General features: G+C 46.2%; 8 protein-coding genes across 8 annotated transcripts; 4 read left to right on the plus strand and 4 right to left on the minus strand.

Annotated features, from left to right (window-relative positions):
- Positions 1-2,188: 2,188 nt before the first annotated feature.
- Positions 2,189-3,774, plus strand: N7478_008758 (uncharacterized protein; the record flags this gene model as incomplete). The annotated part of the gene is made up of 5 exons (XM_056924972.1): positions 2,189-2,544; positions 2,613-2,763; positions 2,798-3,085; positions 3,155-3,232; positions 3,319-3,774. The coding sequence occupies 5 exons, from the start codon at positions 2,189-2,191 to the stop codon at positions 3,772-3,774; spliced, it is 1,329 nt and encodes a 442-aa protein (XP_056777698.1).
- Positions 3,775-4,269: 495 nt separating this feature from the next.
- On the plus strand, positions 4,270-4,878 carry N7478_008759 (cysteine hydrolase family protein; the record flags this gene model as incomplete). Its single annotated transcript, XM_056924973.1, has 2 exons — positions 4,270-4,549; positions 4,601-4,878. 2 exons carry the CDS (start codon positions 4,270-4,272, stop codon positions 4,876-4,878), a joined length of 558 nt encoding a protein of 185 aa, XP_056777699.1.
- A 179-nt stretch (positions 4,879-5,057) lies between these two features.
- On the minus strand, positions 5,058-7,223 carry N7478_008760 (RNA exonuclease; the record flags this gene model as incomplete). The annotated part of the gene is made up of 1 exon (XM_056924974.1): positions 5,058-7,223. The coding sequence occupies one exon, from the start codon at positions 7,221-7,223 to the stop codon at positions 5,058-5,060; it is 2,166 nt and encodes a 721-aa protein (XP_056777700.1).
- Positions 7,224-7,638: 415 nt separating this feature from the next.
- Positions 7,639-8,549, plus strand: N7478_008761 (PICOT family protein; the record flags this gene model as incomplete). The annotated part of the gene is made up of 2 exons (XM_056924975.1): positions 7,639-8,433; positions 8,490-8,549. The coding sequence occupies 2 exons, from the start codon at positions 7,639-7,641 to the stop codon at positions 8,547-8,549; spliced, it is 855 nt and encodes a 284-aa protein (XP_056777701.1).
- A 984-nt stretch (positions 8,550-9,533) lies between these two features.
- Positions 9,534-10,944, minus strand: N7478_008762 (uncharacterized protein; the record flags this gene model as incomplete). Its single annotated transcript, XM_056924976.1, has 4 exons — positions 9,534-9,566; positions 9,607-10,057; positions 10,123-10,322; positions 10,381-10,944. 4 exons carry the CDS (start codon positions 10,942-10,944, stop codon positions 9,534-9,536), a joined length of 1,248 nt encoding a protein of 415 aa, XP_056777702.1.
- Positions 10,945-11,535: 591 nt separating this feature from the next.
- N7478_008763 (uncharacterized protein) lies at positions 11,536-11,973 on the minus strand (the record flags this gene model as incomplete). The annotated part of the gene is made up of 1 exon (XM_056924977.1): positions 11,536-11,973. The coding sequence occupies one exon, from the start codon at positions 11,971-11,973 to the stop codon at positions 11,536-11,538; it is 438 nt and encodes a 145-aa protein (XP_056777703.1).
- A 1,826-nt stretch (positions 11,974-13,799) lies between these two features.
- N7478_008764 (2OG-Fe(II) oxygenase family protein) lies at positions 13,800-14,192 on the plus strand (the record flags this gene model as incomplete). The annotated part of the gene is made up of 2 exons (XM_056924978.1): positions 13,800-13,908; positions 13,984-14,192. The coding sequence occupies 2 exons, from the start codon at positions 13,800-13,802 to the stop codon at positions 14,190-14,192; spliced, it is 318 nt and encodes a 105-aa protein (XP_056777704.1).
- A 145-nt stretch (positions 14,193-14,337) lies between these two features.
- On the minus strand, positions 14,338-15,880 carry N7478_008765 (FAD-binding oxidoreductase; the record flags this gene model as incomplete). The annotated part of the gene is made up of 3 exons (XM_056924979.1): positions 14,338-14,462; positions 14,525-15,680; positions 15,743-15,880. 3 exons carry the CDS (start codon positions 15,878-15,880, stop codon positions 14,338-14,340), a joined length of 1,419 nt encoding a protein of 472 aa, XP_056777705.1.
- Between the last annotated feature and the right edge of the window lie 723 nt (positions 15,881-16,603).

A 16,603-nucleotide genomic window follows, 5' to 3' on the forward strand; every position in this document is an offset into this window, starting at 1 on the left:
ACAAGGGTATATATACCTTGAAGAGGGCACAGGAATCGACAGGTCACTGGGACAATCTACCCGGGTAAACCAACACCACAACTAACAACCACAAGGAGATAAGAAAATATAGAAGCTGCAAGGCACCAAAAAAAGTGCAGGTGTTTCTGAAGGCAGAGGAGAAGAAGGAGAAAGAGAAGAAGAAAGATGCGTAGAATAAAATAGAGGAACCGATATGAGATGCCGTCCAAGGTAGCGGGAAGCGGTAAATGTTTGATGTTGGATTTTCGCCAAACCCTCGTTGAACCGGACAAACAGTTGTTCTCAAGACTGTGAGACTGTCGGGGTATCTAGATGTTGCCGAGCGGAATGAGTGAAATGTTTACCACCGGTTAAAGATATTGATTTCGGCGGGGTCTCAGAGAGGTTCTGGCGGAGACCTAAACTGGGAATCGTGCCAGGATGGATGATCAACGCTGACTAGCTATGTAGGAGGTAATGTGGTTTTTCATGAATGGCAATTCGTGGGAACGGGTCTGTATCTCTGTGAATTGAGCATGCTTGTTAGCTCCAGGTCATCTAGATGCGCATAGAGGGTTCTCTGTTTTGATTTTTGGGACTTGGCCGGGCGTTGCACTTACACAACTGGGGAGGTTCCCTTTTCATCCCATCCACGACCGATGGCTAACCAAGTTGTGGAAAGATCGGAAAGGGGGAGAATCGGGACGGATGAAGTCCTGGGAGAGGGTCGTCGTCCGAGAAACAAGAAGAACCAACTCGAGCCGCAAGTGATCAAGTCGTTGTTGCCTCAGGCCTAAATGGTACATGGAGTCAATGCTGACTGATCATGGACACGATACTGATTGGCCTGTTGCACTATAGGTGGGGACCTTATTCCCATGGATTCAGATCTGAGGATCCGATCTATATTGCTAAGTACTTACTATATAACGGGCCTTAGATAATTACAATCTATACTAAGCTTCCTGATATCGCTGCACGATGAAGGAATAAAATTCGAACCCTTGTTCCTACTAAAACTAAGGAGCTGGTTGATGTGTCATATACAATCTCTTGTTTGCCACTAACACCCTGCCCCACCTTTCTTTTGATCCATCGCAGGCAACCACGCGCTAGTGTCTAAATCTACCGTCATTAACACTGCTCAGCAGAGTTCGCTTTCGCTCAAACTTGCGCTTGGGGAAATCCAAGGACCAATTTGCCCAAGTCCTCCTTTTATAGGAACGAAGTCAGATTCCAAAAGACTTTGTTGAAATATGTACTACCTAATAAGATGTGTATATACCTAGTTTTACTGCTAGCACTTTTAGTACGATGTCGCCCTGGACTCGGAGCCACTACCTAGTATGCATGTACAAACAGCTTGGTCTATATAACAAGTATTAGTAGTTCAATTTTACCCCTTCGATACGCTATACCAAGATCCATCTTTCTAGAGTAGGATTGTTGCCCAGGTGCTACATGTTGAGTTACAAGAGGCTCAAGATATTTAAGTTAGTATTTATAGTATATAGTTGAACTCGGACTCACAGTGCCAAGATTCTTCAGTTCAAGTTCTAGTAGGCCGACAGATAACATCCATTGGAGAAAGAACATCCATTTCCAACTTGAAACTACTAGTACTACTAGATGACTTTGCCAAACTAAGCTTCAATCATACCACTAGTATCCCAATGCCCGGGCGTCGGAAGGTATATCTTTAAAGTAGTACTAAAGGTTCATAAAAAGGAGGGTTTGTTTTGTTACTAGTAATTGAACATCAGGGTACGAGAAAACGCATTATTAGAGCTGACGGGAAAGCAAAATGAGACTAGGCATTTCCTTTGTTCCTGTAAAGAAAGTCCGATCTACACATACTTACGTGCCTGAGCTCTTTGACACCAACAACAAAAACACAAAATCGTCATCTTTACTAGTTTCTACAGGCTCTTTGTTGTTCATATAGTAGCAATTTCTTTCATTTCTTCCTAGCTCGTTAACTTTTGGCTTCGCGGCATCTTTGTTGTTATCCCATTGCATGTTCCGGTTAGTTATAAGTTGCACTCGCTCCCAAACAGAGTATCTAATTTCTAAATCTCATTCGATTTGAAAATAGAGCCGTCAAATTCTAGCTCCTTTTCAAACACAGAAATTCCCAGCACATTCTCACGGTATTTACGATATTTACGGTTCCTCCGACACTCTCTTGATGTCTCCAACTACAGACCTCAAAGTTGGCAATATGCCACCATTGGAGGGCAGGTCAATCAATGCCTCTGTATGGGATTCAGTTTATCGCAGCCCTGTGAAATTTGGAGATTTAGATCTAAAGTTTTCCCACGAGGACGAGCTACATAAGGAAATTGAGGATGAGGTGGCAGAAGAACGTACAGCTGAAATGGAATCTCTCAAGTCAAAGAAGAGAAAATTAGATGGAAGAGAAACAAAGGACGCAAAGAAAGTCAAGAGAAACGACGGGTTCAAGCCCCGTCGGGATGAGATCATTTGGGATATATCCAAAGTGCCAGAGAGATGGCATCCAGCGGAGCCCGACCTAAAGAAAAAGTTCGATCCGTTGAATTGAACTCAGGATTTGACACTCTTCATCTACTAACTAAAATCAACTTGAATAGTGATATATACGCCCAGATTGATCGCTGTTTTGACCGAATCGAAGAGGGAATCATGCCGCAAATGTTCGAGAGCAGGATGCGCCAGCTGGAAAAGGAGAGGATTAAACTTGAGTGGGTACACCTCGAGGCTAAAAATTCATATGGCTACTTGGTATACTTGTCTAATCATGATACCCATATGGCAGGCTGATCCGAAACAAAGAAAACAATCTTTGACACCGGTTGTTGTGAAGCGACTGGCCGCCCACGAAGAGATTTGGGATCATTTGAACGCACGCAGTGACCCATTTGAACAACTTCCGAACATTGAAAACGTGATGGATGCTTATAGGCGAGGTAAATTACGATTGACTGGACTGGTTACTTACTGGTCGCGAGGCAAGCAGTTATGCCAACCAACGCCGTTCAAATGGGATGAATTCGAGGCTATCAACCATCATTTCGAAGGAAGCAGGTCATTTTGGGTAGAAGGGGTAAGTCACCATTTGAAAATAAGCTGATTCCTTTCATTTTGAAAACCTCACTCATCATTTTGCTTATAGCTTAATGGGCCCAGTCCGGATCACTCGTATTACGCTCTTACTATACCGCCATCAACATATTATCAGTTTTTACACACAGTAAGCGCCGTTCACATTCACATTCCCTCTTTAAACCACGGAACGGTCAATTCTATCAGATCACTAAAGATTATACATCATCCTAGTATCACGTTGCTTATCGCTTACCTGGATCTAACCATTGGGGCATATTCGAAGTGCTATATGATACTGGAGCAACTATGGCAAGAATATTTGGCGAGGACCTAATGCAGCTGCAGAACAATCAAGCAGGTTTAAACATTCCAGTACTGGGTTCGGTTTTAGCAGCAGATTTGAATACTTTCACCAACGAACCTGTAGTTCAACTAGAAGTCTGCCTGGTAAACCCAAACGATATCCAGGTCCGCGTGACACCGTGGATTAGATTTCAATGTATGGTTTCACCAGGCGCATGTCCCACTGATCGACCAGCACGGCTTGATGGGCCTTGGCTACGGCAATTTATGTACACCACGACTCAGCCGGATGGCCAAAATAGAATTCACATGGCCACCAAGGGAGGCGATCTGCCTCGAAGCATATTTGGTATGCTTGCCTCATTGCAGCCTCACATGAAATGAGTGCCTCGGCCGAGGAGACAAGGGCTTGGACAGAGGGTAACATACGTTGCCAACTTGCCACGAAACAAACGGGCGGCATGAATCTTGAAAATTTTCAACCTTCTCGCGGCTCATGGTGGTTCGATAGACTAAGTCATGCTTAAGATCTGTATTTTAAGGTCTTCAGGACTTTCCCCCCAAACTTGAATGAAAATTACTTCTTGGCTTTGTGCTGATAGCCCTGGAGCAAGTCTAATGCTGCTGCAAACATTGAACTACTATGAACGTGCATGCTTAAATAGAATAAAATATAACCGAGGCCACGCCATATATAAAACCATAATATTGGTGAGCATGCATAGTTTCAATTTCAAAAATAATGGGAGTCATCATGGGGCAGGTGTGTCTTAAATAGGACTAGACTCAATGCGAAGAATGACACGATCGAGTCATAGTTACTTGTCACCTAAAAACACATCTTCAATCAGATCTCACAACCTCCAAATTACCAATAAAATGCCCATGACAGCGCTTTTCGTCATAGACACCCAAGAAGAACTCGTTTCAATTCCTAGCACCGCCATCCCCGATGGAGCCCGTATTTGCGAAACCGGAACCAAAATCCTCGATCGCGCACGAAGCAAACCCACCACAGAGCTAGACATAATCGTAGTACAACATTCTGAGGACCCAGCGGATCCAAACTCAACTTTGGTCCCAGGAAGTAAGGCCTGGGATTTGGTTCTACCACCGCGAGATGGTGCTGGGAATGAAAAAGTCGTCCATAAAACTACTGGTTGGTCATCCCAACCCTCAGTTTGTCCTACATCCAGCTGATTACTTATAGCCGATACTTTTGAATCTAACCCAAACCTTGCGAATGAACTGCAAGGTCGAGGTATATCTTCGATCGTGGCCTTTGGGGTGCAGAGTGAGTTCTGCGTTCGCGCTACTTGCCGAGGGGCCATTAATGCGGGGTTCGATGTAATCCTGCTGCGGGGAGCACACTCCACGTATAACAATGATGAAACTGGACAGAGTGCGGAGCAGATTGAAAAAGAAGTTGAGCAGGAACTTGAATCTATCGGCGTGAAAGTTGTGCCTTGGGATCAATATGAATTTTGAAACGAAGCACCTAAGGAATATAGCGATTGGCTTAGGGGCTTTGAAGACGTACCGATAATTTTAACATTGAAGCTTGAAGGGCTCAGTAATTCTCAGACCGCAACATTTGAAATGGTGGTCAATGATAGTATAAGTCTTGGTTTTGAAGTGCAAGGGTATACGATAATAAATATAAATATCTACTTGACACACATGAATCCACAGCCTTCGCGAGCCTGTTCACATGCTCTCTTTAGAGCCTGTTCCTCCACGTCTGTCCACTTCACACTCAACTCATCCCATGGCTTATGCCCTCGGAACTCATCACGGTATGTCTTATGCATTGTTTGGAGACGGTTGACTTCCCGTGGGTCGCCAGTGCCTGAATATACAATGAACATTGTGCATGAAGGAAGCGATTCGTAGATCTGAGAAATATTCGAGACAGTTTGGGTCACTGTTTCTGCAAGGGTCGGGTTATATGTAGAGACAGAGGGGTCGTCTGTGCTAGTAGTTGGCGTGGTTTCTTCTGGAAAGGCAGCAGGGACAGTGGTAGATTCGTTGGCATTGCTGGCATCAGGAAGACGTGTGCACCACCCACGGAACTGTTCAAGATTGCGCAGACGAGCCCACGTGAAGTCCACACCAGCGCCGGGAATGGCGGTATTTGAATCGTCACCGTTGATAGTGGCAGAGACACCCTTTACAACGGCATCGTCATCACTGCACCCGATGGAAACGGTTGCCTGTGCTCCAAAGCCACGCTCTGGATTACCCCAGTCTACCACAGCACCAGTCAAGCCATCCTCAGAAGAGGATTTGACACGAGGCTGGTGACGGCCAAGGCGACGGAAAATACTTTCATTAGAGGCATCACTAGTACCCCATCGCTCGCCCTTTTCACACTTCAACTTGACCAGGTCCAGTACAGCACGAGCATCTTCGACTGAGTCGTGGCCTGAAGTCCCCTTCTGAATTTCTTTATTCAGGTACTTTTGGGTTAGCCACTTAAGACTACACTTTAATGGCGGTCCACGTGGGTGCGGGTAAGTGATACCCGTGTCAACAATGAAGGGATGTGTCAGCTTCAGCGCTGTCAGGTCCGAATTAAGAGAATGCCCGACCAGGATCGTACGAGGTGTCAGTATAGAAAGAAGTTTCTTTTGAATATCAGGAAGAGTCGTTGTAACGGGATCCAGCATCTCTTGGGTGATTCCAGAAAAGCGAGTAAGGTAATCGATGACGGGCCGGGGAGGCTTCACCAACTCATCCATAACAACCTCATTATCCCAACGCATGATACTGATACGAGTCAATTCAGACTGACCGCCTTCTGTGAGACACATCTCGCAGTCGAGAGCTAACACATCCCGACCATCGGTCATGCTGCCCTTTTCGATTTCAGCATCGGGCACGTCACCAGCATCCAGGCTAGGAACCAAAGTATCAACCCAACCATCTTCCTCTGATTGATTATTCGCTTTGCGTGCCTCTAACTCCGCGGACTTCTCTGCCTCCGAGGTAAAGAATGAAGGGTGTAAAGTATAATCATTCTCTCGAAGCTGCTCCATTGTGCTGAGAAAGGTTGTGATGGGTGTTCGCTTTTCAGTAAAGCCCTTTTCAACACGAGCTGGGCGTGCACCCTTACGCCCGTTATCCTCCTTAGACTTTGGCAACTGGGATAACAGGAGGGCTTGAAGAGGTGAATGCACCTTGTTATATTTATTGTCTCCAGGGGCCTTGACAGGCCAGATGTGGGGGAACATATGTGCCAGGGGTCGTAGAGGGGCCGGAAGTCGGTCGGACGAAAGGCCTCGTGGGTTAAAACGATTGGATCGGTCTTCGAGTGGAAGTCCTTGCTTCCATTTCTCGAAATCGGCAGCTTTCCGGGCCTCGGCGGTTGATTCGTCACGGTTCGACTTCTCAGTTTCGACTTGAGCACCTTCTTTTTCAGGCTCCAGAGGAATTGTACCATCAAACATGCCAATCTCCAGTCCAGGAACCATCAGAACGACCACTTTTCGCATGTTTCGAGAGTGTTTGACAGAGATCCATTGCGGCGCAATGCCGTCCGCGAAGCAGTAGAGAAGCAACCCCTGCAGGTCCGCAATTCGGATTGAAGACTGAAGTTTGCCCTCCATGTATAACAAATCAGGGTATTTTGCTTTTTCTCCGTCTACTCGCTTTTTCTTCGACCGATGCGCAGCATCGTCGTTGTGGTGGTAGGTTGAAGCTGCTGCGTCCGAAACGAGGGAGGTCGTCCCACCGAGGGGTTCGGCTGATGTGATTGCGGAATCCTGCTGAGGCGCGGCGGTTGCAGAGTCCTCGTGGTCCTCCTTGCGCTTCCTTTTATTACATTCGGCCATGGCTGTTGAGATTAAAAGCCTATGTCACATATGAATTGAGAATCTCAAATTAATTCAGAGTCCGGTCACGTGATGATAGGATAGCGATAAGCACGTCTTTCTGGAACGGAAATACCAAAAACCCGACGGGCGGGAAATGGAATAAATTACCGTAATTGACAGTTCCGGCTGGACGATCTGATAACAGCGATCGCCGGTTAAAATTCGCCTCGTCACGCAATCAATCTTCGTCCTGCGTAGAATCTACCTGCAACACCCTTGCTGATTCACGACGAAGCTAGTTGGTTGATCGCATTTCTAATCAGCATAAAGTCAACCCGAATCCTCCGCTTTTACAGGTGTTTCCACTTTTTGGGCCTATCTCGAGTTCCTTCCTCTTCTCCGATAATCCTCCACATACACCCCCTCCTTCATCATGTCGGCGCTCACCGAAATCGTCTCTGAGGCCGATTTCGCCGCACATCTCAGTTCCCTTTCGCCTTCAGCGCTAGTCGTCCTCTACTTCCACACCCCATGGGCCGCGCCCTGCGCTCAAATGCGCACAGTTCTTTCCGCCCTCGCCTCGCAGTACCCCGCCACGGCCCCGCCAACTATCTCATTTATCAGCATAAACGCGGAGGAGCTGCCCGATATCTCAGAGGAATACGATGTGTCTGCCGTTCCATTCGTTGTTTGTCTGCGTAGCGGTCAGATTCTCGAATCTATCAGTGGAAGCGACGCCATCAAGGTTCGCGACGCTATCGAGCGCCATGCTGGCCGTGGGAATGGTGCCGCTGCCCCCGCCCCCGCGGACGGTCACCGAGCTCACATCCCCCCTCCTCTATCTGCTGTGCCCCGTGAAGATGGCCCTGTGTTTGCTACTCAGTCCCCCGTTACCGCATCCAACGCTGTTGGTCCCTCCGCCAATGCTACCCCCGTCGCCGCCGCCCCTAACCTCACCCCGGAACAGTCCCAAGAGGCCCTCTTCGCTCGCCTCACTGAGCTTGTCAAGGCAGCACCAGTTATGCTTTTCATGAAGGGAACACCCAGCTCGCCTCAATGTGGCTTCAGCCGTCAATTGGTCGGAATTTTGCGAGAGCGAAGCGTCAAGTATGGATTCTTCAATATTCTCGCCGATGAGGATGTGCGACAAGGTCTGAAGGAATTCGCTGAGTGGCCCACATTCCCCCAACTGTGGGTTGGTGGAGAGCTGGTCGGTGGCTTGGATATTGTATGTCTCCTCCTATCCCTTGAACGTCTTCTCCAAATACTAACAACGCGATACAGATCCGCGAGGAAATCAACAACGACCCCAACTTCTTGACCGACTACTCTGTCAACAAATAGAGAAATAGCCCCCTGCCCATGATACCCATAAAATGTGCAGCAACTACCTTGGATGAGTTCTGACGATATACGTTTTTCTTCGGTATTAAAAGATACTTCAAAATTCAAATTCATTGTAATCAATATGTGTTAAGACTACAAATCCCTTACATATCCAGTATATCCATATCCCTACGCGACCGCCAGGCCGACCTCCAAAACAGACCTCAAGATTTCATCATTGGCTGGCATTCCATGTTCACTGATCCGGCAGCATATCTAGGTAATTTTGTACATGCCCAGGTGACTGGGCTTTCTTCTTGTTCGAAGGACTGGTCCCTGTATTGATCCGAACGCAAGTTTAAACAATATTGATAGATATAGTCACCTAGTGAACCATGGTAAGGTGATGTATGCCGCTGAGCTTTCGGGCTACAGTAGCCTCCGGAGTGCAATACAGAGACAATCGCAATGAATTGTAGTTCCCCAACCATGGAATCCATACTACCTGGTTGTGCGGTTCATATAAAATCATTTGAATGTATGGGCGGTCTACAAAACTAGGCAGTACAACGGCATTAATAGATACCCTCCAGCAAGTGATAAGCCCAATACCCCCGAACTCGAAAGTAGTCTGTATGTACTACCTAGGATTTTTCACCACTTTCTGAAGAGTGGGAAGATTCTACCCCCAAACTTTCAAGTGAGGGTCCAACATAATGCTTCCGACCCCAAAGACCATACCAAACCGCCGAAATTGTAACAAATCCAACAAAGACCACAGAGGCATAGTTCATGCTGTTTTTCGTGACAGGAACCACTGTGGGCATGGAGAAGAGTGGAATGGCAAGAAGACACCAGCCTAGAACCCAGAGACGAATCAGCAGTGAATTAGGAAGAGGGCGTTCGTGGTAAGTTAGAATAATTTAGCAAATTGAAGGTACTGACATATACAAACCACATTGCAAACATATCCTAGCGCACCGAGATTGAAAGAACCGTTTTTCACTTCTTGTCGCTGACGAAGAAGAAGAGACACTGCGACAGGACAAGCATAGCTAAGAGTTAAGAAAATGACGCCAACACCGGAAAAGGCATTGAAGGCCGCGGTAGATCCAAAATAAATGAGTCCGAGCAAGATCTCAACAACCATACCAAGAGCCATCGCATTAAGTGGAATACCCAATCGCTGATCAACGCGCTTCCAAAGGTTAGAGCCTGGAATTGCGCCGTCGCGAGCAAATGCCCAAGTACAACGCGAGGTAGCAGTTACGCAACCGATACCACAAACGAACCCTAGAATGATAAGGGGGAGCAGGAGGAGAAAGGCACCTACGCCGCTACCTGTAGCTGATCTGATGATTGTAGGGACCGGTTGACCGGATGGAATGCTTGCGAGGGCTGCGATGTCGGGGAGAACGAATGCGACGGGCAAGAGGAAGGCAAAGCCGGCTACCATGTTTAGCGCGACGCCGCCGATAATCGCTTTGGGAACTTGAAGGGCTGGGTCGCGGACTTCTTCACACATACTAGTATTGCGTTGGGATTAGTTGGAAAAGTTGGGAGTGGTATGTAGGCGCGTGGGAAGAATTACGAAGTGATCATTCCGGTGGCTGAAAGACCGTAGGCAGCTTGAAGCAGTCCGATACAGAAGGACCAACCATCTGGCCAACCAGACTGGGGTTCGAATGAGGTGAATACCCATTTGGCTGATCGTCGGCCACTGTGTGCAACGACAAGAATTGTAATGATGATTGCCGTAACACCGAGCATGGTTAGCAAAATCGCAAATGTCTATTGAAATAAGTCTGGTCAGAGTTTATATACACGATGACTCTCGAATAGAACAAACCTCAATATAAGTCAGCCATCGATTCCCAAGTGCAGGAATAGCATGGCAGACGAGAGTGATAGCAAGGAAGATCAGGTAGGTCTGATAATCTTGAAAGTCATCCGTAATGCCTCGACCAGAAGCATCTTTAAAAACATTCAAACTTTCCACAAGAAACAAAGCCGTCGCGAAATTGACAGCTAACGTAATAGTAACGTTGCCAGCAACATAGGACCATCCGCAGATCCAAGCAGTTACGCGACGCCATCTGGGTGGAGAAAGCGCAAATGTCTGATAATAGACACCACCTGCAGTAGGGAAGACGGATGTGATCTCTGCTAGGGAGCTACCGACGCAAAGCATGATAAGCGACACAATGATCCAGCCCCATATCATGTTTGGCGATCCCCCTCCGGTAATTGAATAATTCATCGTGGTGGAGAGTCCATAAGGCACAGACGCGAGGATAAAGCACATAAACACCACCTGCCATGTTGATCGATTTCTTGAAAGTTCTGCTGCATATCCTAGCGCTTCAAGGTTCGCATCGGCACCTTGCTTGTCAGGAATATGTGCATCTGACATTTCGAGAGAATATCGGGCCCGAGCAACAAAGGAGAACAGCGGGACGCGCGGAGTCAAGAACCTGAGGTTTTTGGATGAACTGGGGCTTAAATTTTGAAAGTCGCGGACAATTCTATATTTATTCCAGAAAATCGAATCCTAGTTGGAGGGAAAGGGGAAAGATGAGGGGGAAATTTGGAATTTCATTTCAACATGTAACCCTTTGCTATGTTCTCCAATTTCTCCACAGTGGAGAATTTCGCATGTCGACCAGGCGTCGGGGGATGCAAATGCAAATGCGACCCATTCAAAGTGGGAATAAATTACGTGTTGATCCTGTGTGCGCGGTTCGAATTTCACTGAAATACATATTTCATTAAATTGAATTAAATGATTTAGAAGGCAAAGCAGAGTAAAATGAGATGCAGTCCAATATCATTAAACATTTCCTGGTTTGCCTGACATCCATGGTCTAAAAAAAAAACTAACCTATGAGATGTCATATGCTCAATGCAATTTGCCAAAGCCCTCAAAGAAATCAAGAATTGTATGACTATCAAATAAAAACCTTTGAATCTCGGCGCCTTATCTATGAGTTCTAATCGATTATATTCAATTTTCAAACAAGGGGTCGTAAAAGGGTGGTGCCTGTGGAACCTCTTCATATCGAGGAGGGTTCCTTTCTAGACAAACCTCCTTAAGAGCACTGTCAAGCCTACTAAAGATATAAAGAGGAAATGATCCATTTGCAGCAATCATCATGGGCTTTCGTTCAACCAAGCTCATCGTGCTAGCATCAAAGACATCTTCACTCATTGTCAAATCCAACCGTAATATATGCTCAGCCGTGATTGCGAGGGGCTTCGTCGATGTTGGAGAAAAAGTATCGCGAAAAGGTAATGGGAGCGGATCCGGAACAAGACGACTAGGATCGATATTATAGCACAGAAGATCCACCCAGGGCACCCTTGTGTTCTCTTGGCGCACATCAATATCCAATGCTATCTGAAGACATGGATCATTTGGTCCTGGTGCCGAGCGCTCTCTCATTAAGGGGTTTTGTGAAGCTGCCCAGTACCCTTTTTAGTACCCGTTTGCAATTTCGCGCACCGATACGCGGCCATGGGTGCTTTGGAACTCCGAATCTGAGTCATGATCATTCTCTTGTTGGTTTACAAGCCTCGTCACTTCCTCGACCCGCCATCGTACTCCCCTAATCGCAAAACACTTGAACTCTGTCGGTCGCCCGCCCATTGATACAGAGTGTCTGAGATGCACTTGTATATTGACAGGTATAGTGGATAGATTATTCTGAACTAGAATGCTGCTCGAGACTCATCTCCGAGATGATCTTTGACTTGGTATAGGTTCGAGTGTGCTCGATTTGTTCGTGCCCGGGTATAATATGGCGACGAAGGGCGATAATTTTGCTTGTGCTTATGACCTGCCCCCCTGCTGTAGCCGCATATGCCACTAGACAGTATGATATGCTCCCAGTGGGCGTAGTTGTAGTTCCAGGTATGTTGACTGATATCGGAATGGCGAGTGGTATGTTAAATATCTTGCCTCTGTCGGGATGATCACCAACTTGAACGTGGTGATCATAATGCAGAGAAATAGGAATAATGAGATCTTCGATTATAGCGCATGATCTTAGATACTGAGAGTTAGATGGTGAGGCGGATTTGAAATTTTGCCGATAGAGCCAACTAGCAAACTTGTTGCTTGAGTCAGTGCTATCTCCACTGGTACTAGCCACGGAGCGGACAAGGCAGACCCGGAGGTTTTTGATTTCACTAATGTGAAGAAATGGGCTCAAAGTAAGAATTGCAGACCCTACAAGAGGCTGGGAATAGCCGACTCCCTCCAAAGTGAAGTATAGGTCATGGCTTGAGGGGTAGACCAGTCGAAAGTCTGAAGAAGCCATGAATGAGAAGAGGCATGATGTTGGTACTGAGGTCTATTTGTACTCCGAAGAAGTCCACTGGAAGGGAAACTTGATAGTGGCTAACATGTTACCCACTAATCGACAACTTCCTTAGTAAAGTCGAGGTTTTCTTTGTTTCACTCGTTATTCCCACGAATAATTACCACCACCCGATGTATACAAAGGTGGATACTAAGGCTGCATAGCGCTAGTCCGAGAGAGGCAGCCAAGATATATGGATAAGGTTTGTGTGGGGTTGTGAAGGGACGCTATACCATATCTGGAGCAGCTCAAGGCGGCACCAGTGTTAGTAGCTCGATGAGCCTGATAAACACGTCGCAGCTTTATTAAAAGTCTTCACAGTCACATATTCCGAAAATCTATGGTAACGAGTATGCCACCGAGACTACATTTAGTTCGGCATGCAGAGGTATACCCATTTGGAGTCCATGAGACCTACATCATTTACATGCTCAAGTTCTGACAATGCTTCTCAGGGTCATCACAATCTCGGTCCGGAATACTGGGGCATAATAGATCCTCTTTTGACAGAAATTGGGAAGCAACAATGCATAGAGCTGGGTCGTTCGTTTCCGTTTGAACCTTGCGTTGACCTTGTTGTAACATCACCAATGCGTCGGGCGATATATACGGGGCTAAACGCATTCAAATTCTTTTTCAAGGAAAGTGCTGGAACGAATCTGATTGCGCATCCGGATCTCCAAGAAGTTGGCCAATTTCCGTGCGACGTAGGTAGTACCGTCGCCGAGCTGCTGCGCGAAAAAGAAAGGGAAAATCTACCGATAGATATAGGGCTTTTAACAGATGACTGGACAAGTAAGGTAAGATATAATTCTATCCAAATATTTTACGAGGTTGAGAAATAACTGTGGAACAGGAGGGGCGATACCAAGCTATCAGAGGAAAGATCCAAGCGCGGGCTTTAGACATGAGATACTGGCTCAAAAAGCGACCCGAGAAGAATATTGTGGTCGTTAGTCACGGTGCATTTTTACACTTTTTGACTGATGATTGGGAGGATGCTTGTAAGCATGAAGGTAAGTCTACGACATATCATGTCAATCACAGCCTCGTCACGCCTGGGTCACTTTCTAACAGTAAATAATGCAAAGCGACCTCGTGGGCTAACACTGAGCATCGGATATATGATTTTGTCGAAGGAAACGAAGAAATGCCCGGGAATGATAAAGCAATGCAAGAAACAAAAGAATCTCGTCAGAGGAGAGGCAAGAATGGGCCGCCACTGAGCCTCGAGTCCCAAAGGCAATTACGCGAGACCATGTTAGACGGATGGGCGAAACAGGGATATCCAATTAAATAGGACAAGGAATGCACCAAACTTGTATCGGCCTTCAACACTAAGAGCAGGAACTGGAGAATTACTGCCCAGCTTTGTATGATTCACTATTCGCAACTATATAGCGAATTCGTCTCAATTGCCTTTGACTCATTCGAGTTGTTTTTCTTCAGCCTTTTTCTTCATATAGAGGATTGAGCTTGTTGAATAAATCGTCAGGATCGTACTTTGCTTTGATATTTAGCAACCGTTGAGCATTTATGCCAAACATATCGACAGGGGGGGTTTGGTTATCTTTGTTAAGGTCAACAAATTTCTGCACTATCAGGCACCTCTCGTCCATCTATCTATCTTACCCTGTGTATATCCCACGAAATTAGAAACCAGACCAGTCGGCTCACGACCACTCTGTCTCAATTCATTTTCACACAGCTTCTGGATACCTTCTCCCCAAGAAAGGATGGGTTTATCTTTTTCGGGGTCGTTCCACTGCAGGATCAGTGCGCCATTGAGAAAGTCCCCACGAGAAGGAAAGGCCGTATCCTCGACCGGGACACGGCAAATTGAAGAGGGGTCCATATAATCAATCGCCAGGAAGCTCTGCTTCATATCTGGCTCACTGACAAGCTGTCTTTCAATAGTCTCTAGTAAAAATGCGACAAACTCCGGGCGCATAGGCAACGTCATTTGTACCCCAAGGACCTTCTTTCGACCCCCTGGGGGCACTACCGGATCGAGCATTGAACCAGCATCCGCATATTCTCTCATGCTCACATCGTCACTCAGGCACTCCATCTCTAGCAGCTGAGTAAAGTGTTCTCTTGCTGCATCTTCAGGCCCGTTGAAAAAAAGACCCGCACTGACTATCGCGCTACCGGTATCCGGAGAAAGGGCTAGCACAGCCTGTGCAGCTGCTTTCCCCCCGGGATGAGCAAGTGCTGAGTTGAGTGCGCACATAACCGATAGTACACTTTCCCCTGAGTGGCTCCGAATTCCAGACCAAACAGGGTCCGGTTGAGGGTGTGCTTTGAATTCGAACTCGGTAACAACTCCCACAGTCTGTCCCGCCCCTCTGATAGCCCAGAAAATATCTGGATTCTCATGCGCAGACACGGCTAACTCAGTATCGTCAGGCATTACCACTGTAGCCGAGAGGAGATTGTCAATAACTAGCCCGTATTCTGGCGTTAGGTAACCGTTTCCTCCTCGGAGTGTGAGACCACCGACCCCCACCTGGCTAACTGTACCTCCAACAACAGCCAGCCCATGTTGAGAGGCCACTTCATTGACATCTCTCCATAATGCCCCACCTTGAACTCGAATAGATGACGTGTTCTTGTTGACAGTCACTTGTTTCATGTAGCTCATGTCGATCAAAATACCTCCGTCAGTCGACGCAGAGCTGTCAGTGGAGTGGCGCCCACACTGAACTGCCAGGTCAATGTTATTCTCCCTTGCAAAGCCAACAGTCATCGATACTCCCCCTGCGTTCAAAGGACATATAACAACACCCTGAATTGCCGCATTATTTATAAGTAAAATTTCGTTGTTGAAACTTGAAGCGTGTCACTTACCGGATCTTCGGACCCAATAGCAGACCATCGCTTCGATATACCTTTATATTCCTCAGATCCAGCATAAAATACAATTGCATCTTGCTTAACCTGTGTTTCCAAAGTTTGAATCTGGGCCAATATGATTGCAGATCTCATTTTTCAAGTCTTTTGTGACTTTGCGTACAGGCGATTCGGTTCAAAATAGATATGCCCTTCTTGAATGATATACTATGTAGTAAAAATATAAGTAGACCGAAAGACTTGCCTAAGTCTTACTACTTATATAATTTTTGAATTTATGAAGCTACCTTCTTCGATGCTGTCATATAGTTATGTCGTCCCACAAAGTATGCCTGATTAGTATGATCATGATGGTGATCGACATTCCACATCAGGTTTCATGCATAAACTTAAAAGACATGACAAGAATAGATTGTTACACAACTTAGAATCTATCCCGTAAAGGTAGGCCATGAAACACTAAGTAAATACAGACCTTAGACCGGTTTTCTGAAGTTTGGCTCAGTATTGTGAAATTGCGATCAGAAACTACTATTAGTGGTACCAGTAACATCCAGAAGAGATACCAATTCGGCCATAGTTGTATCTAGAAACTAGTACTTTCTAATCTTTCCTGCACTAGAATGACCAATCAGAGATAAATAACTTAAATATGTACAGACGCAAATCATGATATAAAATTGTAGGTAATCTTCAGGGCTGGGATACAACGCCCACAGTTCTAAGATGCAAAATATGACACGGTTGGCTGAAATTTATTGCGGGCATAGCCAGCCACCAATAAGCTATAAAAATCTAAATACAGATTTGGATCTCTTACACATAGAAATACATATGCGTCAATTTCAAACTCTGAGG

The sequence above is a fragment of the Penicillium angulare genome (genome assembly GCF_028827245.1).
Source record: "Penicillium angulare strain IBT 27051 chromosome Unknown utg000005l_segment0_segment0, whole genome shotgun sequence".
In the NCBI taxonomy this organism is placed as follows: Eukaryota; Fungi; Ascomycota; class Eurotiomycetes; order Eurotiales; family Aspergillaceae; genus Penicillium; species Penicillium angulare.